The sequence below is a fragment of the Schistocerca piceifrons genome, chromosome X (genome assembly GCF_021461385.2).
Source record: "Schistocerca piceifrons isolate TAMUIC-IGC-003096 chromosome X, iqSchPice1.1, whole genome shotgun sequence".
Lineage (NCBI taxonomy): Eukaryota > Metazoa > Arthropoda > Insecta > Orthoptera > Acrididae > Schistocerca > Schistocerca piceifrons.
Window position 1 is genome coordinate 262,296,788 of NC_060149.1, and position 25,238 is coordinate 262,322,025.

At 37.9% G+C, this 25,238-nt stretch overlaps 1 protein-coding gene across 3 annotated transcripts in view; it reads right to left on the minus strand.

The window, feature by feature from the left end:
- Positions 1-24,378: 24,378 nt before the first annotated feature.
- The window catches only part of LOC124721627 (endothelin-converting enzyme homolog), a 416,974-nt gene continuing 416,114 nt past the window's right edge, over positions 24,379-25,238 (minus strand). For all 3 annotated transcript variants that reach the window (XM_047246685.1, XM_047246686.1, XM_047246687.1), the window contains exon 15: positions 24,379-24,798. In XM_047246685.1, coding sequence (XP_047102641.1) covers positions 24,622-24,798 — 177 coding nt within the window. In that variant the 3' untranslated portion in view covers positions 24,379-24,621. The remainder of the gene's footprint in view (positions 24,799-25,238) is intronic.

Here is a 25,238-nt window from a genome sequence, read left to right on the forward strand (position 1 = left end):
CGTTTCAGGAAGATCAAGTCCAATTTCAACACACCAGGAGTCCCATGTTAGCTCAGATAAACTTCCAGCAGTGCAAGACCTCAGTCCTGACTGATAGTGTAAGCAGCACCCATACCACATGACCAGTACCAATTTTTGTGCTCCACCCAGAAATGCATGACGCTTGCACTGTATGGCATTCACAATCCAGTGGATGTGAGACAATCAGATCAAGTGCATCGGAAGACATACTGAGACGTTACACGTACCAGAGGTGCCACAACTCTCGTCTCAGGTGACCCAAGGCCACTGAAGTCCAGGGTAGCAGCCTGAAGCATGTCGTCCACGACCAACACAACTTGCAACTGTTTCTAGACAGTGGCCATTCCCCCCACGTCCACACCAAAACAAATAAATAATAATAACAATCATGAAGTGACTTGACATGGGGCAGGTGGCAGAAATTCGAAGTTTGCCCCAGGCAAAACTGCAGGTACAGTACAGATAACTCCTTTCTTCCGAACAGGTTAGAATTTATTATATTAGTTTGGATTATATTAGAGACAATGTACATTTCGTAGGCCTGTAATTAGATCATCATGGTCACATGGAACAATGTGTTCGTAATTTTTTGGATCTCTGGACTGAAATGCGGCAATTTTGCCACAGATGAAACTACATTTTACAGTTACACTTCTCCAAATAATACATAACAAAGTGAAGGGTAGTGACCTTAATCCAGTGATGTTTCGCATAAGTAGGCCTACTCTGCATTGAGAAATACCAAGACTTCCTTTCAAGCAACAGCAGTTTTTTTTTTACTTTCCTTGGATGGTAATATTGGTCAAATAGGGAGTATATTATTCGAGTTACAATTTTAGCAACAATCTCCTCATATCATTGTGGATGTTGTTGTTGCTGTGGTCTTCAGTCGAAAGACTGGTTTGATGAAGCTCTATATGCTACTTTATCCTGTTCAAGCCTTTTCGTCTCCGAGTAACTACTGCAACCTACATTCTTCTGAATCTGCTTACTGTATTCGTGTCTTGGTCTCCCTCTACGATTTTTACCCTCCATGCTTCCGTCCAATAATAAATTCGTGATTCCTTGATGCCTCAGAACGCGTCCTATCAACCAATCCCTTCTTCTATTCAAGTTGTGCCACAAATTCCTCCTCTCTCCATTTCTACAGGTATTCAGTACCTCCTCATTCATTATGTGATCTACCCATTTAATCCTCAGAATTCTTCTGTAAAACCACATATCAAGAGCTTTATTCTCTTATTGTACAACCTGTTTGTTGTCCATGTTTCACTTCCATACATGGCTACACTCCATACAAATACTTTTAAAAAAGACTTCCTGATAATTAAATCTATACTTGACGTTAACAAATTTCTCTTCTTCAGAAATGCTTTCCTTGCCATCACCAGTCTACATTTTATATCCTCCCTACTTTGACCGTCATTAGTTATTCTGCTGCCCAAATAGCAAGACTCATTTACTACTTTAATTGTCTCATTTCCTTTACTTATTCCCTCAGCATCACCAGATTTAATTCGATTACATTCCATTATCCTCGTTTAGCTTTTTTTGATGTTTTGGATGAATGATATGAAAGGAGATTGTATATGTGGAAATGACCTGGAGATACCAGGAGGTTTCAGATTAATTATATAATGATGAGACAGAGAATTAGGAACCAGGTTTGAAATTGTAAAACACTTCCATGGGCACATGTGGACTCTGTCCATAATTTATTTGTTATGAACTGTAAATCAAAACTGAAGAAACTGCAAAAAGTTAGGAATTTAAGGAGATGGAAACTGTATAAATTGAAAGAACCAGCAGTCATATGGAGTTTCAGGTGGAGCATTAGGGAATGATTGACAAGGATAAGGGAAAGGAATACAGTAGAAGAAGAATGGGTAGCTTTGAGACATGAAATACTGCAGGCAGCAGAGGGTCATGTAGGCAAAAAGCCAAAATCTTGGAGAAATCATTAGGTAACAAAAGAGGTATTGAATTTAACTGATGAAAGGAGAAAATATAAAAATGCAGTAACTGGAGCAGGCTATAAGGAATACAAACATCTCAAAAATGAGATTGACAGGAAGTCCAAAATGGCTAAACAGGAATGGCTAGAGGACAAATATAAGGATCTAGAAGCTTATATCACTAGGAGTAAGATAGATGCCACCTAAAGGAAAATTAAAGAGTAGTGAGAACCACCTGTATGAATACCAAGAGGTCAGATGGAAAACCAGTTCTAAGCTAAGAAGGGAAAACAGAAAGGTGGTAGAAGTATATAGAGGGTGTATACAAGGGTGATATACTTGGGGGCAATATTATGGAAATTGAAGAGGATGTAGATGAAGATGAAATGGGAGATATGATACTGCGTGAGGAACCTGACAGAGCACTGAAAGTGCTAAGTTGAAGCAAGGTCCCAGGAATAGACAGCATTCCATTAGAACTACTGATAGACTTGGGAGAGCCAGCGATAACAAAACCCTTCCATCTGGTGAGAAAGATTAATGAGACAGATGAAATACCCTCAGACTTCAATAAGAATGTAATAATACCAATTCCAAAATAACAAAACCCTTCCATCTGGTGAGAAAGATTAATGAGACAGATGAAATACCCTCAGACTTCAATAAGAATGTAATAATACCAATTCCAAAAAAGCAGGTGCCAACAGGAGTGAAAAGTACTGAACTATCAGTTCAATAACTCATGGTTGCCAAATACTAACATGAATTCTTTACAGATGAATGGAAAAATGGATAGAAGCCAACCTTGGGGAAGATCAGTTTGAATTCCAAAGAAATGTAGGAACATGCAAGGCAAAACTAACCCTATGACGTCTCATAGAAGATAGGTTAAGGACAGGCAAACCTCCATTTATGGTATTTGTACACTTAGAGAAAGATTTTGACAATGTTGACTGGAATACTCTCTTTCATATACTAAAGGTGGCAGGGGTAAATACAGGAAGTGAAAGACTATTTACAATTTGAACAGAAACCATATGGCAGTTATAAGAGTGGAGGGGCAGGAAAGAGAAGCAACATTTGAGAAGGCAATGAGACAGGGTTGTAGCCTATCCCCAACATTATTGACCTGTGTATTGAGCAAGCAGTAAAGGAAACAAAAGAAAAATTTGGAGTAGGAATTAAAGTCCAGGGAAAAGAAATAATAGCTTTGAGATTTACCGATGACATTGTAATTATGTCAGAGACAGCAAAGGACTTGGAAGTGCAGTTGAACGGAATGGACGGTGTCTTGAAAGAAAGCTATATGATGAACATTAACAAAAGTAAAATGAGGATAAGGGAATGTAATCAAATTAAATCAAGTGATGCTGAGGGAATTAGATGATGAAATGAGACACTCAAAGTAGTAGATGAGTTTTGCTATGTGGGCAGCAAAATAACTTACAGTGTTGAAGTAGAGAGGATATAAAATATAGACTGACAATGGCAAGAGAAGCATCTCTGAAGAAGAGAAATTTGCTATCATCAAGTATAGATTTAAGTGTCTGGAAGTCTTTTTCTGAAATTATATGTAAATTATAGAGGGGGGGGGGGGGGGGGAGGGACAGACACCACACATTCATATAATTTTCTGAAAGTGGATGATAAACAGTTCAGACAAGAAGAGAACAGAAGCTTTTAAAATGTGTTGCTACAGAAGAATGCTGAAGATTAGATGGGTAGATCATGTAACTAATGAAGAGGCACAGAACAGAATTGGGGAAAAGAGGAATTTGTGGCACAACTTGACTAGAAGAAGGGATTGGTTGGTAGAACACATTCTGAGGTATCAAGGGATCACCAATTTAGTACTGGAGGGAAGTGTGGAAGGTAAAAATCATAGAGGGAGACCAAGAGATGAATACAGTAAGCTGATTCAGAACGATGTAGGTTGCAGTTGTTACTCAGAGATGAAGAGATTTGCATGGGATAGAGTAGCATGGAGAATTGCATCAATCCAATCTCTGGACTCAAAACCACAACAATAACCCATTCAGCACACAAACAAAGGAGCGGGTCTTCACCAGTGTATGTTTACATGTTTATGAGTATAAAACCTTAAGAGCAGTCCTATTAGAGAAGCTAATGAATTCAACAAAGTGTAACATGAAATTTCCTGGCAAGTTGAAAGTATTTGCTGCACTGGGACTTTAAGTTGAAAGTTTTGACTTTCGTGGTTAATAGTTCTGCCCACTGAGCTCTCTGAGAATGAGTCACAATCTACCCTCACAGCTTTACTTTCGCCAGTAACGCATGTTGTGCTTCTTAAAATGCAGCTCAGTGTGTGGGGGACCTGCCTACTGAAGGTGAAGGTCCCAGATATGAGTCCCAGTTTGGTACATAGTTTCACTCTGACAGGAAGTTCCAAATCAGCAAACTCACCGCTGAAGAGTGACAATCAGTTCTGAAAAGTGTAACACATCATTCCTGGAATGCTGTGGTGATGTCCATTTGGCTCTTAGGGATGCAAGAGATGTCTTCCAGTGGATTTAGTCTTTGCCCTGCTTGTGCTTATGGGTTGGTCATTCCCTAATCTGTCTACAGTGGATTGTGGCCGGAGTCTACTAGGATGATATAAGGACTAGTGACTTTTCTGTGAAGATAGATATTTTCCAGCACCTTTTGATAAAAAAGTAATAAAAATTTCTGGCCAGAAACAACACTTTTCAGAGAAGTGCTATCCAGGGGATAAAAAAATAAGCAATGAGAATGCTTTCATCTGTTTCTCAGGATGATTTGGATGAAAGGCCACAATGTTCTAAATATTGGAACACACACTTTATTGTAATTCATTATGATGGCTATTGTGTTTCGTGATAGGAAAAGTAATCTTCCTTATCATAATTCATGATACATGTTAAATGCATAAATGTTACTGCATACTGATATTTTCTACAATAGTATAGAATTTCATCAATTGTCACTTCCCTCAATTTGAATGCAAACAGTTTTTAATATCTCAGAATATTATGAAATAATTATTAAAAATAATTGTAAAAGGCTATACCAATATCTTAAATGAAAATATCATTTGGCCTTACTTTGTGACTTCTTCTATACATACATGACATCTACATGACTACTCTGAAATTCACACTTAAGCATATGGTGGATGTTCATCCAGCCACCTTCACTCTATTACTCTATTGTTCCACTGTCCAACAGTGCATGCAAAAAATGAACATTTAAATCTCCCCATGTAAGCTCTTATTTAATTAAGATAATCATTCTTCTGTACATAGTTTGGCATCAGCAAATATTTTTGCGTTTAGAGGAGAAAGTGAGTGATTGAAATTTTTCATGAAAAGATCTCACTGTAATGAAAAATGCATTTATTTCAATGATGGCTGCAGCAACTCATGTATCATATCCTTGACACTCTCTCTCTCCTGTATCATGATAATACAAAATGAGCTTCTCTTCTTTGAACTTTTTCGATGTCCTTTATCAGTCCCATCTGGTACAGTCATTTTGATCACATACATCATAGCAGTACCCCAGAAGAGGATGGACAAGAGTAGTGTAAACCTGTTGCAACTTCTAAGTGTTCTGCCAATACATGCAGTCATTGTTTCACCTTCCCCACAACAGCATCTGAACGAGAATCAGAATCTGTGTCATCATTCCATTTAAGTTGCCCACACACTGTGAACACTTTAACTGAATTGACAACCTTCAGATTTGTGTAATTTATTGTCTAACCAAAATTTAACAGATTCCATTTAGTACTCATATAGATGACCTCATAATTTTCATTATTTACTGTCAGTTGACACCTCTAAACTCCTACAGCCATCTAGTGTAAATCATTTTGCAATTGCTTTTCATCTTCTGATGACTTTACTAGACATTGTTAAATTGATTACGAGCAGCAGGAAACCTAAACACTTTTTTTGGCAACACCAGATATTAGTTCAGTTTTAATCCATGACTTTCCATCAGTTACTATGAACTGTGACCTTCCTGACAGGAAATCACAAACCCAGTCACACAACTGAGATTATCATCCATTGGTATGCAATCTGATTAGAAATCACTTGTGCAGAATGATGTCAAAAGCCTTTCCAAAAATCTAAAAATATGGAATCAATTTGGGATTCTGTATTGGTAGCACTCATTAGTTCATGTGAATAAGGAGATAGTTGTGTCCCAGAAGAATGATGTTTTATGAACCCGTGCTGGCTATATGTCAATAGACCATTTTCTTAGAGGTGATTGATAATGATAGAACACAGTATATGTTCCAAAATCCTACTGCAAATCAGTGTTAGTGATATGGGTCTGTAACTCCTTTCTTGAGTATTAACATGACCTGTGCAACTTTCCAGTCTTCAGGTACAGATCTTTCATTAAGTGAGCAGTTGTATGTGACTGTTAAACATAAGCATACTACAAAAGGAAGCTACTTAGTTTTAAGTCTGGGCAGGAAGCCCTGCCTTTATTAAGAGATTTAATATGCCTAGCCACACTGAAGGTATCTATTTCTAAGTTACTCACATTGGCAGTTTTTATTGATTCAAATTCTGGAATATTCATTTCATCTTCTTTGGTGAAGGAATTTCTGAAAATTGTATTTAGTAACCCCACTTTAATGGCACTGTCAGTGGTAATATTAGCACTGCTATTGTGCAGTGAACATTTTGATTGTCTTGTGACTGGCACACTTTACATATGAACAGAATTGGTTTGGATTTTCTGCAAGATTTTGAGACAGAGTTTTGTTGTGGATGCTATCAAAAGCATCTCACTTTGAGGTATGAGCTAATTTTTGAGCTTTAATAAAATGTGGGTAATCTTGGCTATTTTGTATTGTTTTAAATTTGACACACTTTTGACATTGCTTCTGAAATAGTGTTATGACATGTTTTCTTTACCATGGGTAATGTCACTAATTTATTTGCTCTAAATGTCTCAATTGCTGATAACATTATTTTTCTGAATTCAAGCCACACCTGGTCTATGCTTACATAGTTGGTTTAGAGCATATCTCTTGGGAAGGTGTCAAGCAGTATTTTTAGCTGTTTTTTTAAATATACATACATATTGCATTTTTGTTGGATTTGAACATTACAGTATTTAGTCTCTCTAGCTGGCCTCATGGTTACTGACCACTATGTATATCATTACATTTCCTGTTTATCTAGGATGCAGATAGAGTACAAGCAATAGCCAAGACCTTCCAGGTGTCAGTGGTGAAGAAAAAGACCTGCTTAAAAGTAATCTACTCTGGAACAGGTTCACAGCCAAGGTAATCCCCCAGGATGTACGCAGGCCTGCCAATAATTTGCCAAGTGATAACCATATTAGTGTCTACATCTACATCTACATCTACATCTACATGACTACTCTGCAATTCACATTTAAGTGCTTGGCAGAGGGTTCATCGAACCACAATCATACTATATCTCTACCATTCCACTCCCGAACAGCACGCGGGAAAAACGAACACCTAAACCTTTCCGTTAGAGCTCTGATTTCTCTTATTTTATTTTGATGATCATTCCTACCTATGTAGGTTGGGCTCAACAAAATATTTTCGCATTCGGAAGAGAAAGTTGGTGACTGAAATTTCGTAAATAGATCTCGCCGTGACGAAAAACGTCTTTGCTTTAATGACTTCCATCCAAATTTGCATATCATATCTGCCACACTCTCTCCCCTATTACGTGATAATACAAAACGAGCTGCCCTTTTTTGCACCCTTTCGATGTCCTACATCAATCCCACCTGGTAAGGATCCCACACTGCGCAGCAATATTCTAACAGAGGATGAATGAGTGTAGGTAAGCTGTCTCTTTAGTGGACTTGTTGCGTCTTCTAAGTGTCCTGCCAATGAAACACAACCTTTGGCTCACCTTCCCATTATGAATATTCCTCAAAGATCAGCAGTTCGGCAGTAACAACAAATCAAAGTAATGTGTGTGTGACTGCAACTGTAACTTTGTGTGAGGAGTGTTCTATAAGTAATGAAACACAGTTTTTTTATGAAAGCACCTTTTATTTCAAGATTCCAACACACCATATTATTCCCCACTCTTTTGGCTAAAAAAAATCCTATTTTTCAACATTATCTCTGTTCAATGTGACAGCCTTATGTATTCTTACTGGGGAAGGGGGGGGGGGGGAGAGAGTCTGTTTATCCACATGGTACCATTCTATTGGTCGGTGTCAGAGCCAATGTTGTGCTGCATCAATATTCTCCCCATCATCCATGTACTGCTTTCCATTGAGTGCATCCTTACTTGGGCTAAACAGATGGGAGTTGGGAGGTGTAAGATCTTGCTGGGTGAGGGAGAACAGTCCAATGAAGCTTTATGTGTTCCTCTCATGTGTGCAGACTTGTGAGGCCTTGCACTGTCGTGGAGGAGGAGAAGTTTGTTTGCATTTTTGTGGTAATGAACAAACTGAAGTGGTTTCTTGAGTTTCCTGAGGGTAGCACAGTACTCTTTGGAGTTGATTGTTGCACCATGAGGGAGTACATGTAACAGAATAACCCCTTCAGAGTCCCATAAGGCTGTCACCATGACTTTAACAACTGAGGGTATGACTTTGAACTTTTTCTTCAAAGGAGAGGTGGTATGGTACCATTTCATAGATTGCCATCTTGTTTCTGGTTCAAAGTGATGAACCCATGTTTCATCATGTGCAGTGATGTTCAACAAAAATTGTCACAATCGCCGGCCGCGGTGGTCTAGCGGTTCTAGGCGCTCAGTCCGGAACAGCGTGACTGCTATGGTCGCAGGTTCGAATCCTGCCTTGGGCATGGATGTGTGTGATATCCTTAGGTTAGTTAGGTTTAAGTAGTTCTAAGTTCTAGGGGACTGATGACCACAGATGTTAAGTCCCATAGTGCTCAGAGCCATTTGAACCATTTTTTTCTCACAATCAGTCTCATAATGCATAATCCATTCCACACAGATGGTCCTTTGTTGCTCTCTATGGTCTTCTGCAAGGCAGCAAGATACCCAGCAGATGCAGCAGAAAGAGTGTGTCAACACTACCTGCAGAGATGTACAGTTCAGAAGAAAGTTATTTGATCGTGATCCATCAATCACCTCATATGAGAGCATCCATATGTTCTAACATTGCAGGAGACACAGCTATGTGTGGACAGCTGGCACATGGAAGAGGGAACAAGTTCAACCAACTTTGGTGCGATGATGACAGGCTCCTCATCCTATGATTCACTGTGCTTTTATTCACTGCCAGGTCTCTATAGACATTCTAAAAGCACCTATGAATGTTTTCAATGCTCTGGTTTCCCATCAAAAGATACTCGATGACAGCTCTCTGCTTTGAATGCACTTCTGTTACGTGCACCATTTTGAAGGCTATCTATAGTGCTGTCACCTATGGGAACATCATTAAACCATAGGTACTGAAGCAGAAATATTCCACAATGTCCCACAACAAATTCTGCATCTTTTCACCTGTAACTGACAGAGAAAAAAACAATGTGTTGTATTACTTATTGAATGCCCTTTGTACTTCTGCTAGACACTGAATACCTCCTAACTGGGTTTGGGATGTAAGTCCAAAATGAGCACTATGGTGATGACTCCTGCAGTGTGGAGGGGGATGGGGAGAGACTGTATTGCTGGAAATCTTTGTGTCACTGGAGTTTGTATCCTGTGCCATGATTGACATCTTGGTGTCCTGGAGGGTAAGTTACCATGACTGCAAGTATGAGTGCCAGATGATGTCAAACCACTGCCAGTTCCCACATGCCTAAGTGTCAAATGTGGCACTGCTTTTGTGTCAGCTGGCACTCACATTGACAGTCAAGGTCCTGGGCAGTGTTCTCTGGTCTTGCTCCTGTGGTAGTTCATCCAAGTGGCTCAATGTTGATGTCCATTTGTGTAGTCGCCATAGCCAAAGGTTATTTTTATGATGCCAACAACTATCATTATGGCGGACACTGCACAGTCAAGGCAACCGTGGGTAGGCTCTATAGTGATCAGCATCCATACTGTGGATGTCCCAAAAGAGTATGCTCATGAATTTGTATGCAAGGGCAGAAACAGTCTGATGAGTCAGACTATAGTGACTTATAGGAAGGGTAAAAGAGGTGCAACAGTGTCCTGGACTGACAGCAATGTGTAATTTGGCTGAGCTCTTGCCATTTACCAACATGATGTAATAGATACTATGGAATAATATCAGGGTTTATTCTGTTGCTGCTTTCATGACCATTACAAAATTTACTAGCTGAAAGTCTGGAGTATCCACTCTGTCTCCCTATCTGAAATAATCTTTAATCTACTTCTGACCAAGAAGATTAAAGAGTGTGTCAGATCAGCAAAGGACAAAAGGGATGAACTCACAATTTTGGGGATACACTGTATACTGTGTATATGTATAGAAGTTTATGTCGGAATGACTGGATGATCCATCAGTACAAGGACCATCAAACATAACTGTTATTGCACACTAGGATGTGTGGAGCAATGGGCCAGGGTGGAGCATGCACTGTGTGATATTGACCATATAATAAAATTTGCCAACACACAGATTTTTCCAGAGGAGAAGAGCTACTGTGTTCATGTTTGCAGGGAAACCATAGAAATTCACAAACATAACAACAGTTTTAATAAGAAAGAAAAGAGTCTCAAAGTAAGTGGTTCCTGGATTCCCATGCTGCCGAAAATGACCATTGCAGGTAATAAGGAAAGAACCACAGCAATAAAGATGAGGGAAAATCCTGAAGACATTGGTGTTACAGGTATATTTAATTCAGACAAGAAAGAAACCAGCAGTCATCACAATTCAATCTGTACTTTATTGCAGATCTAGATTTCAGGTACAGTATAGCTAATGTCAGTGTGTATGAAGTCATATAGACTTAAGTCTTGTAAATGTATATGTTATTACATGACCTTAGCATGCTAACGCCATCAGGGATGGAAAAGACACATTAAAGACCCACAGTGGTTTAATAACCATGTTAGAAAACTGCTGCTATTAAATGAAGGTAGCTTCATCTCATATTCAGTAGATGTCTAAATATAGCTGACAAACAAAAGCTGAACTAAGTGAAAATGAGTATAAGGAAAGCAATGAGAGAAGTGTTTAATGACTTTGAAAGTAATATTTTGACAACTGATCTGAGTAAAAACTCTAAGAGGTTTTAGCCTTATGTAAAATCAGTAAGCAGTTTGAAATCATTTATTCATTCACTCGGTGATCATACTGGCACCAAAATGGAAGATAATTGAAAGAAATACTGAATTCAGTATTCCAAATTTGTTTCACCATGGAAGATTGTAACACAGGCCCTCTTTTCAATAGTCATATGTATGTTGAAATGGCAGATATTGAGATAACTGATCATGTAATAGAAAAGCAACTACAATTGCTTAGTAGTGAAAAGACGTCAGGACCAGTCGAGATGCCTCTGATATTCTACAAAGATTATGTGAAAGAACTTGCTCCCCTTCTATCAGCAGTTTATCATAGATTGCTGGAGGAACAAAGGGTACCTAGCAACTGGAAAAAAGTGCAGGTCATTCCCATTTTCAAGAAGGACCACAGGTCAGATGCTTACAATTATAGACCTATATTGTCGACAACGATCTGTTGTAGAATTATGGAATACGTTTTATGCTCAAGAATTATGAATTTGTTGGGGAACAAAATTCTTCTCTATAAAAATCAATATGGTTTCTGCAAACTGAGAGCTTGCTAAACTCAGCTCACTCTGTTCCTGCATGAGATCCACACCACTATACACAACTGTACACAGGTTGACACCCTGTTTGTTGAGTTAAAGAAGGCATTTATCAGCACCCTGCACTGCTGTTTAGTGAAAAATTATGAGCTTATTGAGTATCAGACCAGATTTTGACTGAATTAAAGGCTTTCTTGCAGACTGAGCTCAATACATCACTCTTAACAGAAAAAAATGACAGACGTAAAGGTAATTTCTGAAGTACCCCAAGTAATTGTGATAGAACCATTATTAGTTGAAATTTCTGTAAATGATCTAGTTGAAAGCGTCAGATGCTCTTCAAGACTGTTAACAAATGATGCAGTTGTCTGTAACAAAGTAGCGATGCCAGAAGAGAGCATCGATCTATAGAACAACCTGCAGAGGATTGATGAATGTTGCAGGCTCTGGCATTTGTCCCTGAAAGTAAATAAATGTAACATATTTATGCATACATAAGATAAGAAAGCCACCACTGTACAGTTACACAGTTGACAAGAAACTGCTGGAAACAGTATCTACCATAAAATATCTAACTATGTGGAAAGAGCCTAAGTGGAATGACCACAGAAAATAAATAGCAGGAAAAGCAGACAGATTCGTAGAAATGATCTTAAGAAAATGTCACTCATCAATTAAGGAAGTACCTGTTCTTGAGTATAGTTCATCAATATGAGGTCTTTAGCAGGTAGGACTGATAGAAGAGATAGAGAAGGTCCAACAAAGAGCAGGCCATTTCGTCACAGGATCATTTAATCAGCACAAGAGCTTTACTGAGATGCTCAGCAATCTCCACTGACAGTCATTGCAGTAGAAGCATTGTGCACCACAGAGATGTTTACTATCGAAATGCTGAAGAATAACATTCCAAGAAGAGTCAGACAACATATTACTTTCTCCCATATGCGTCTTGTGAAATGACAACGGAGAGAAAATTCAAGAAATTAGAGCCAACACAAAGGCTTACAGCCAGTTATTCTTCCCATGTGCCATTCGCAAATGGAATAGTGCAGAGAGGATCAGTGGTACCAGAAGTACCTTCTGCCACACATCATTAGTTGGCTTGCAGAGTATGATGTAGATGTAAATGAAATGTCAGAAAAATCATTACAAATGCAGGCAAAGGTCCCAAGAGAAAGGCCAATGAACTAAATGTCAAAAAGTGCCCATGAAAGCTTCAACAATTGTCTACCTCCCAATTACTTTGATGGTTAAAATGGAATGAATTTTATATGCTGGATTTCATAGGCCTTACAGAAGTCTTAAAATGTCTGGAGCTTTTATTGTGGCTCCTTGTTTTTTACCACAGTTTAAGAGAGTTAGTAATCCTAAAAATACCTTTTCCTGGTGTTATGCAACAATAACAAGAAAAATTTTGTACTTTTTTCAATTTTTACAAATTTTTACGAAACATCAGAGATGAATTCAATTGATTCAGTTACAATAAATTTTCAGTGAGAAATTTCATCATGAGATTATTATGCCACAGTGTACATTAATAAATGTATAAACCAGCTCAAACTGTGTACACACAGGATATATTTGAAGTGGATGTCAGAGTTTGTGACATTTTCTGCCAAGCTTATTAGATATTGCAATCTTATAATACCCTTTCCATCCAATTTTGTCCATCTAGATGTACTTTGAATGAATATTGTATTGATAAAGTATATATCATCATCATTTGCATACACATCACTTAATTTTCCCAGTATTGCTGAAATGTCATAGTCACATTGTCAAACAAGAATATCTGCACTATGTGTGGTTCCCTTCAGTGAATCTACATGGATGATAACATACCCTGAAAATCTCCAGATCATTCCATCCTCACAATCACTCTCTGAACAATACTGATCCTGACTTGAAAAAAAAAGGACTGACCGCTGCTCCTGTATCCTTCTCATGAATGTCTTGGCAGCTGTAAATGCTCTGTTAGTGGTAGTTCCTAACCATATCACTGAACTGCCAGTATACATACCTTATTTATGAAAATGTTAGCCAACTCATATATATATGTGTGTGTGTGTGTGTGTGTGTGTGTGTGTGTGTGTGGTGTGTGTGTGTGCACGTGCATGTCCACACACAATGCACTTCTGCTCAGGTTAACCCCTGATAATTACAATGTATTCAAGCTGTTGTTTTATCTGGTGTGTGTATTTTTCAAAGCGGTCATATAAATGTATCAGTTATCATTGTCTAGTGCATTTGGTCTTTCTGCACCACAACTCAGAAAAGTGTCTATACCATTGGTTCAATTGCTAAACTGTGTTTCCTGGGAAGGTATACTCCCCAGCAGCTTCAAAGTTGATAACTTGCCAGCCTCAGTTTCAATGTAGAGATAGTAAACTTCTCTAACACCATGGGGCTATTGGCCTAAGCTACAACTTTAGTAAACTTATCAAAAGAATTATAGTAAAGCATGTGCTGTGTCATTACAACAGTGAGACTTCAGTAAAAGGCAGAGCACAATGTTAGCAGCTGTATAGTTTATACATAAGGCATAAAAAAATTACATGATGCTCTTACAAAATTGATGAAACAGTGCAGGCACCCTTTTTTTTAAATCTTTCCAAAGCTTTTGACAGAGCATGCCCTGGTACACTTGCAAAAGATGCTCTCAGTGGAAATCTGACATTACTATAGTTATATCTGACAAATAGGCCTCAATGCACTGAAACTGTTGCAATGGGAATGTTGTAGACAGGAACAGGTCCAGAATGAGAGACACAAAATTTTTTATCCCATGGGGATCACATCTGTTTATGAGATATGTAAATGACCTTCCAAATACTGAAGATAATTAACCATTCACAACCAATGGTGACTCACTATGACAATGATACATCTGGTCTTTGTCAGGCAGAAGATCCAGGTAATCTTCATAAGAAAGCTCAAAAATTTAAAGAAAAAAATGCAATAACATTTTGAAAGTGATAGTTTTGAGGGTTAACATGTAAAAAACCAAAGTAAAGTACTCTCAACCGGATGGATCAAATAAACAAAATGCAAGGTGTGAATGACTCCTTGACAACACAAGCCCTCTTTGCAAGTTTTCTGTGTGACTAAATTCTCATTACAAATTTTGAGGATATGTAAAGGGACCAAGATGGTTAAGTTTAACATGTTAACTTCTGGAAACTTACAGTTCCAAAGTGAGTCACAAACAATTCCTTACTGAGCTGGAATCTTCAACCGTTAACTGGTGGATATAATTATGATATCAAAATGATATCAAAGGTAGGTAGTGTTAACATTATGTAGTTGAGGACTGGATCCCTATATTCACCAGATGCTTTGGAATAAGTAGTCAGTCACCTTTCTTAATCTTGAAACATCCCAAGCAGGGCACACACAGGTCAACCAAAACACATCACAACTGTTATTGTTATTTTCTAGATATTAACAGCATTGGGGAGCCACTAAATGGAAGCAAAATTCATGCTTGCGATGGGGTCTGCCGTGACAGTTTCAGTGACACAGTGCTGGTGAGACCAGTGTCACATGCCCTCACAGTTCATGCTAATGGTAGGAGAGACAAGAAACAGGATGCAGTGACCAGCGATGCAGAATGTGGCTTTTTGTCACTAAACTGACCTGTTTAATAAAATGATATTCACTGAAGCCATAAACAAAATACAAGATCCCTTGGTTGACAGTCAACAGTCATTGTAGTACTTTTGAGATAAGAATTTGATGCAATTTTTACACAATTTGTTGCTAATTAAAAAGCAAGGATTGACCTAATAGTAAAAGATCATGGGGATTTGGTCACAAAAGACACCCAAACTTGTCTCAGAGAGGCCCAGGCAACAAGCCTGTCAAGAGTCACAAGTTTTAATCAAGGTAATGTTAATTTAGCGCCTCCACACAAACTTCAAACTTGTGCTTGATAAATATAACTTTGGACTACAGTCTACTTTATGTGATCAAAAGTATCTGAACACATGGCTGAAAATTATTTACAAGACCGTGGCGCCCTCCATCGGTAGTGCTAGAATTTAATATGGTGTTATCCACCCTTAGCCTATGCCACTCTCGCAGGCATATGTTCAGTCAGGTGCTGGAAGGTTTCTTGGGGAATGGTAGTGCATTCTTCATGGAGTACTGCACTGAGGAGAGGCATCGATGTTGGTTGGTGAGGCCTGATATGAAGTCGGCATTGCAAAACATCCCAAAGGTGTTCTGTAGGATTCAGGCCGAGACTCTGTGCAGGCCAGTCCATTACAGGGATGTTATTGTCATGTAACAGGCCGTGCATTATGAACAGGTGTTCGACCATGTTGAAAGATGCAATCGTCAATTGCTCTTCAACAGTGGGAAGCAAGAAGGTGCTTCAAACATCAATGTAGGCCTGTGCTGTGATAGTGGCATGCAAAAGAACAAGGAATGCAAGCCCCCTCCATGAAAAACATGACCACACCATCACACCACCACCTCCAAATTTTGCTGTTGGCACTACACACACTGGCAGAGGACGTTCACCGGGCATTTGCCATACCCACACCATGCCATCAGATTGCTACATTGTGTACCATGATTCGTCACACCACACAATGTTTTTCCACTGTTCAATCTTCAAATGTTTACTCTCCTTACACCAAGCGAGGTGTTATTTGGCATTCACTGGAATGATGCATGGCTTAAGAGCAGCTGCTCGACTATGAAATCCAAGTTTTCTCACCTCCCACCTAATTGTCATAGTACTTGCTGTGGATCCTGATGCAGTTTGGAATTCCTGTGTGATGATCTGGATAGATGTCTGCCTATTACACATTACATCCCTCTTCAACTGTTGGCAGTCTCTGTCAGTCAACAGACAAGGTTGACCTGTACGCTTTTGTACTGTACATGTCCCTTCACGTTTCCATTTCACTATCACATCAGAAACAGTGAACCTAGGGACGTTTACAAGTGTGGAAATCTCGCATACAGGCAAGTGATACCCAACCACCTGCCCACGTTCAAAGTCCTTGAGTTCTGTGGAGCACCCCATTCTGCTCTCTCATGATATCTAATGACTAATGAAGTCGCTGATATGGAGTACCTGGCAGTAGGTGGCAGCACAATGCACCTAATATGAAAAATGTATGTTTTTGGTGGTGTCCGGATACTTTTGATCACATAGTGTATCTGGAACATTGATGAGAGTGGGGTCACTACCATATGAAAGCCAGGGAAGATTGTGGTGTAGAAGGGAGAGAAATAAGTTAGCGAAGTTAGCTCTGCCAAACAAGGTGCTTTAGTCAACTTATGCTGTGAAATAAATGCAATACGCAACTCCTCCCTCTTTCATTTTTTCCAAGGGTCAATACAACAGATTGTTTTTTAAGAAGTGGTCTACTGGGTTGCGCAGGTTCTGCATATCCATCTGGTTGGATGAGAGCAGCAAACTCTCAATTCTTTCTGAAGCATTTCATCAAGTATGTTAGGTGCTCCGTTGACAATATGGTTTTGATGCTTTTAGATAATCATGACAGCCACATTTCTGTTGCTTTCCTCAATTTGGTCAAAGACAATGGCAATTTGCTGTCACTTTTTCCCCACATACAAGCCACAAATCGTAACCACTGGACCACACTGTTTATGGTCCATTAGAATGGTACATCATCATTGCTGCTGATGAATGGTTATTGACACGTCCAGGCCAGCCTATTTCTATCTACAGTATGGCCAAAATAGTAGGTAAGCCTTATCGACTTGCTTTCAAGAGTGTAAATATTTGCAAAGGTTTTCAAATTAGTGGTGTTTCCCCCTGAATGAAAATATTTTCACTGATGAATTTGAGTTCTTATGGAACTGATAGGACACTGACAAAGTCACATGTCCTAGTGGGAAGTTCTGGGGCTTCTTCAACTAATCAAAATATAATGAGCACTTTGCAACTGGTGTGGTTGGGATTAGACTTGCTGTCACCCTAAGTGCTATGTAGATAATCTCACCAGAGCTCTCAACCCATGAAGCCACTGTTTCACCATAAATTGTGAGACCTTATTCAAAAGCCTTGCCACATTTAATGAAAGGCAAGTACAGTGTCTCTCACAGAAATCCAAAATGAAGACTTCATCAGAATCATCTGAAACAGAATCTGATAATTGAAGGGCTTGGAGAGATATAGTCATAAGCCACAACTATTTCAGAATTGAGTTTATCTTGATAAAATACTCTTAACAATGCCTTTTTCATATTCAGTTGAAAACATTCCATCTTTCTGGAACAGATAGCAGAATATGATGGACTGCAGTTCTATGCTCTGTCATATGGTGATATTTTCAGAAGATACATAGTCACAAACCACAGCAAAATGGCATATGGTTCACGAACATCTGAAGCATTTTTGCATCTTTAACAAATATATGTGTCAGGTAGTGGTGGATCTGAAGAGTTTTATCCTTTGGATACAGACAGCAATGTGTCTTGGCATCTGTTGACTAACAGTTCCAGCTCAGATGATGTTTCTATGAGTATATAAAACAATTTATTACTGGTGACTAATATTCTATCACTTTTGACTTTGTTTCTCTTAACCTTGCTAACACATTTGATCGCTGTACTATAAATTGATGAGGAAACTTTATGAGCACTGCTTAATGTTGCAAGAGTGTAGTTTTGATGGCAAGAGATGTGAAAAAATATTAGTCTCATGAATGTCATTTTGGTGGTATTTTATTTTTTCTGTGGCTTATGACTATATCTCACACAGATTCTGAGACTGTGTTGCTCTTCATACTACAGCTTGAAGTAAATAGAGTAAATGAAGAATCACCTGATAAAAAAAAGCCTTCCTAGAAAAGGAAACAAAATATTGATCAGTGGGGAAAAATTAACACAAAATGTTGTCAAAATGCTGGTCAGCAGTATATGTCTTCAAAAGCCAACAAGACTATTCAGGCAGCCTCTATAGGAAGTCACTTTACTTGTTCAATTAAGTGCTACACAAAACTAGTTGGGGAATAAGAAAACATTTTCAATTCATTTTGGGACACAGGAAACTTTAATGCCCAGAATGCTTACCTGATGAGCTGCATAAAAATGGTACTGAAAAAAACAGAGGTTTGTTTAGTTTTTAAATACAGATAGTCTAATATCTCGTAAATTTACTTTATTTTGTTCAATTTTATCATAACTTCTTTCACAGCTATCAAAAAAAGACTACCAAGAAAACATGATCTAGGGCTGTTACGTTTTCATATAATGTGAATGTGGAATGGAAGTCATGATCTGCAAGGAAGCTTTCTAAAAGGGTTCATGGCCCTCGGAATCATGCAGGAAGAGTAAGAAACGTACAACAGCAAATGAAGCAGGGTATTGCAATTCCAAAAGAGGATGGAAGAGCTTTGTATGTTACACTGTACTATAATGTTAGGCATTTACTCAAATAGAATATTGTAGAAATATTTGCATTAGGAAGAGACTATAAACTCAATTTTTTTTTTTCAGGAAAACATTGAAACTACCCACATAAATTCCAATATGAAGCTGTACAAGGTGTCAGAGATTTTCTCAATGCCATACCAAAATATAAGTCATTAAAACTTCCTGGCAGATTAAAACTGTGTGCCAGACAGTTTTAATCTGCCAAGCAGTTTCATATCAGTGCACACTCTGCTGCAGAGTGAAAATCTCATTCTGATAATAGTCATTACAAGGCAACAGAAACACAAAAATGTGTTTAGAATGTGATCTCATAATTACATCCTTATTTTGTGATAAATACTCAGAATACTGCAAAGGAAAGCAGGTTCCTACAGTATCTGAAAGTAACTACAGAGAAATGTTTGTATCTGAATTTAACATAGGATTGAAACTGCCAAAAGGTAACAACAGTTCAAAATGTGATGAATTTTTAATGACAGCAAATAACCCTGAATTATGTGCAGAAGAAGTTACAGAAAGGAAACAAAAATATGAACTGCATGTCAAAAAGCTGACAGTGGGCAAAATATGTTTGTATCATTAACTGCTCTGGCAAAGAGAACTTGTAAGAGCACCATGTGATAGCAATGGGCATGCAGCAGACATTCTCAACACCTAAAACAGTTGGTCTAGTATGTTCCATAAACATAAATTCAGCATAAAAGAAGAAAAAACTGAATTTATACAGCTGCACACCCAAAATTTTATGGAACAGCCTTCACACAATGAAAACATGAAGATGCACAGTTTGTCTAGTAGTTTACAAGAGGAAAATATTGACATACAACTATAGTATCCATGACTGTGGACCAAATAAAGATTATATATTTCTGTAGAGTGAGAAAGATGGAGAGAGTGGTTTGGACGAGGTTGGGAGCTGCTTGTTAAAGTACTTGCAGATAACTAATCCTCAAACAAAACATCTCCACATAATCACAGACAGCTGCAAGAGACTGGCAAAGAAATGGATTAATGTTGCTTTGGAAAGGTCCCTTGTTGCTCCTTCAAGATTTCAATCTGCTCTGCATTGCTTCCCTGTGGTAGGTCACATCAGCCTCCCTTGTGACCATGATTCTGGCTGCATTGAAGTGTATGCAAGAAACAGACATTCAATAGTGTACACATCAGATGAGTGGGAGAAGTGATAAAACTTGTGAATCCAAAAAATTTCATTGTGACTAAAATTGAAAGAGAAGACTTCAGAAGCATGGAAACCCTGAAAATATTGATCTCAAAACTTAAGTTATTCATGTCTGGAGATCCTCTTCATTTCAGTGAAGTGATGTGGTTCAAGTTTGAGTCTGAGGATCCCTTCAGGCCAAGTGTAAAACACTGTTGCTCACATCAGTGGATATTCCTATCAAGAGGAAAGGAAGGCTTGTTGAACCAGATCCATAAGAGCTGCCAATAAAATATAGAAAGCCACTTCGGATTAAACGGAAAATAATTGATGATGTACTGTCTCTTATCACATATGTGCCTGTAGCAAATCAAGATTTCTTTTGGTCATGGGCTGGAAATAACATGAACAATGATGAGATAGAGGAAATTCCTTGATGTAACTGTCTCAGTATAAAACAATTTATTAGTCTCAGTTACATGTATGTATAGATGTGTAAAAATTAAAAATTATAAATACTAGTCACTGTGTAAGAGTTGTTCAAAACAAATCCCTACAAATTTATATTTTACGTTTTAAATTATATTCTGGGAGGTATAGACATAAGCCACTATTGACTACCTCGTAATTAGATTGACTCTAAAATTAATACTATGTAGCATAAAAAGAGTTGACTATTTCACTGCATGCTTTGCAAGTATTGAGCAAGTGTTTGAAGTACGAAGTAGGTTTCTGTTTTGTATTAAATAGCTGGCCGGAGTGGCCAAGCGGTTCTAGGCGCTTCAGTCTGGAACCGCGCGACCACTACGGTCGCAGGTTCGAATCCTGTCTTGGCGATGGATGTGTGTGATGTCCTTAGGATAGTTAGGTTTAAGTAGTTCTAAGTTCTAGGGGACTGATGACCTCAGATGTTAAGTCCCATAGTGCTCAGAGCCATTTGAACCATATTAAACATTTTCAGATTTCCATGAAACTTTAAACTTGGTGTATTTCAAAACTAGTGCCCTGTGGCTTATGACTATATCTCTCCAACCCCTTCAGTTATTCACAAAAAGTATGAGCTCATCCACGACACAGAATAATAAGAATAACAGTGAAGATACAATGTAGTTGTGGTCAGGAATCCCAAGTGTCAGTGATTGGTTGATGGTAAAATTCGAAGGGGAAAATGTGTTAAGTGATTTGTTGGAAAAGTTATTAATATACAAGAGGAAGGCTCAAAGTTAAGTTTGTAAGAAGAATTGCAGACTCTTAAGTTTAAATGGTCTGCAATTGGAGACATCACAGTTGTTGCTGAAAATCAACTAGAAATGAATCTTCAGCCTCATCATCAATAGAAAAAATGATATTGTGATGAGTTTCATTTATAAAAGTGCATTTTAAGGACTTTCTGTTTCTTAGAGTTTAAATTTTTATGATTATAATGTTATTAACTTGAGACATGAAGTCCTAAACAAAAATGTTTTGAGTACAAAATGATGGTTTAAGTGTATTATTTTCCAGCTCAAGGATCCACACTCCCTGGATCAAGTATTTCCACCATGGGTATCCTTGACCCATGGCATAAAGCATTTTTGTAAACAATTTCTCCATATTTGTGTTTTACTATTCATATTTTTAAACATGTAATGTAATAGGTAAAATGCAAGGTTTATCATTCCAGTTTCAGTTTTGTTTAAGCTTCTAGAGAAAAAAAAAGAAAAGAAAAAAAGAAAAAAAAAGGTTCAACTATCCTCATTCTCCCTTATACTGTCATGGAATCATAAGTACACAGCACTTGTGAGATATGGTGGAAGGAGGTATGGCCCAATCACAAGTCCATCCAGGACACCTAGCTCAAGTGCTCACACTCTTTTGTTCCAGAAACCCATGGGGGTGCACAGCATGCAGGTTTTCATCAGCTCCCATGACTGTTGTAGGAACTGAGAAGACCTTCCCTGGTGAACTTGGCTTCATTGATTAAAAGGATCCATCATAGGATGTCAGGCTTGTCCACACAACAGTGCAAGAACCACCTACAGAAGTGGGCTCATGATGCAGAATCTTGTGGCTGCATTGCCCGTACCTTCTGGAGGTGGTATGGGTGTAGCTGCTGGTCGTACAGAACACACCAGACAGTTTGGTGATCCACATTCAGTCTACTTGCCATGTTTCAGGTACTCATCACTGCAGCCTCTTCCACTGCAGGAAGTACAGCCTCTTCAAACTCTGGTGTGTGTTGGCTGCTGCAGACAAACACAGTTCATGGTGCATGTATGCATCTCTGAGGCCCCCTGGTTACACAGTAGTAAAGCAGGTATATGGTGGCGTGGAATATGCTTAGCATACAACTGAAGAGCAGCCCTCCCATTGCACCAAGCTTCACCTTACAATAATATCATGGGGGTGTATTCCACTAGCATGTAGTTCACCATGGTCAACTAATAATAAAATGTACACACGTCTTTCATTCTGTGCAACAGTAAATGATTTCTACTGCGCTGTAGCATAACATGAGCAAAGACCACAAGCGCAACAGCAGATCACAAATTCAACAGAATGGCATGTAAACAAAACTGTATTGGCATGGGATATCAGGTGATGGATGCATGACATACATACTAGCCAAGTCAGTGGTTCCAAAAATGCAGGAGATTTGAACTTGTGTCATGGTATTTTACATGTAACAGGAGAAGGATATGTTTCTGGACATGTGTTCCTACATAAATGTAACCAGCTTTGCCCCACTACAAGTCTTCACCTTCCGTAAAGGGAATTTAGTTACACCATATACTGTATTACCACACCTAAATTCCAAAACACTGAGGATAATATACTTTTGATTTGCATGCCCTTTTCTGTTATGACATTTTAGGCTACTGTAGGTACAAACCCATTACACACACATGACTAGTGTCTTTGAGATACTGAAGAATGCACTGAAAAGTCAAAGGAAGAACCTCGAGTAAAGATCTATTTACAAATTTTAATATTATGACTGTACATACAATGTGTATGTTCCAAACAATTAAAATGGTGATAGAGAACAGAAAAATAACTAGCAGAAATGTGGAATTTTATGGGTGTAATACAATGAGAGAGGAAGATTTTATGGCAAGCAGTCCATGTATCAATGGAGCCATATAATGTGCCTACTTACCCAGTGAGTTCAAAATGTTAGAGGGCATAAGATTTGACACACATCAAGAAATGGCTTATAGCTAACATTCCATATAGCCCTAAACTGAATCATGGAGTCAATTAATTCTAAAATGTGTCAATAGTTTTTCTTTCACTAAATGTACTTGTGTAACCCGAGAATAAGTGCATTTTAAATCCACAGTATAGTGCTCTTCATTTGTGTATGATTTGATTATATGTGTAACTAGTTAAGCACCTGCTGCTTTGCTCATGTAGTCTGTATGGTCTACACAGACTTCTTTTGGTTTTGTTTAATCAAAATTTTATATTGTTCACAAATTGCAACACCTTCTTCTCAATTTTCCATGTCAATTAAGGCCATAGAAGTGTGGGCTTTCCCAAATGTACTTCTGATGAAAAAGCAGTTCCGGTGGCTGAAGTCAAATGTTTCTGTTAATCATACCTTTTGCAATCTTGTGATGGTATTTTCATAGAAACTTTCATCCCCTAACACACATTTCTTTATACTGAACTGAGAAGTGAAATACCAATACATTCCTGATGAGTAGTGAGCCATGTGAGAGCAAGTTGAAAGAAATCTTAAATTTGTAATAAAAATTCTAAATTACTAAGTAAAAAAAGCCTTTCAAAATAGCGATGGTTATTTCTCTCAGCAACTGACATATAATGGAGTAAATTATTTCCAAATATGACTTCAGTAGAAGAGGCTTGTTGTTTGTCTGGCATGCCAATTTTCTCTGTCAACATGAAGATAGATATTTTCTAAGACATGCATAGAATTCAAAGAATTACAAGGAAACTACACTGGTGAAATATAGTGAACTATTAAAGATATTTTGTAGGTAAAATAGCTGTAAAGATGTGATCATTATGAGATATGAGACTGAAAAATTATGAAACATGTCTATTTGTTGTAAATTATTCTTCTCAAATGGTAATCTGTGGGCTACAATAAAAAATACTTTCATTAATAATTTATTTTAATGAAAACAATACATATCTCTTCACATGTAAAACAGCACTGTATACAAAACCAAGCAACAGCATATATGATTGCATTTTATACATCTTGTTCTTTTTATTACAACTTTTAACACATTTTCAAGTACCATATACTGATATGCTTCCCATTTGTTCCTTCACTTTGACCAGAAACACTCATTGTGTGACATTAAGGCAATGTATGCACATTTACCCTGGATTTCAGAATTGTTGACACTTTACCACACTTCACATTTGTGCAAAGGATTCATCTTGGATCCCAGAGGACAACGAAATTCTGATGAGAACTCATGCAGGTTGGAAAGTGGGCCAATAACTCTAAACTTTGGTGGAGCATGAGGATCCTTCTCAAGCTGCAATTTTATAGCTTCCTCTGTGCTTGCAGAGCACCATACCTGCATTTCCATTAAACATAAATTAGTTTCAGAATGAGAGAATATGGAAATATTGAATTATATTTAAACTAAGACAAGACTTAATTTACAGCTATAACAGGAAGTTAGAACTGCCATAAAAATTCTTTAGGAAAAATATAAAATTAAGTGAAAGAGAGGTTTTTGTATTTTAATATAAATGTGGATTAAAATTTCAAAAGATATTTAAAATACTTGACATTCTAAAAGATACTCATATACTACAGCTACTCACTTACTTTCCAACAAATATGCCAAGTCTCTTGATACATCTCTTCTATCAGGGAACAGTTTTCAAAATTTATTGCTCAGCTGATCAAGAACTTTTCAAGAGTTTTGCTAACATATATTAATATATTATAAATACATAAAGCCTATATCTGTCTGAATGTTTATTTTCTGGAGTGAATGAGTCAAAACCT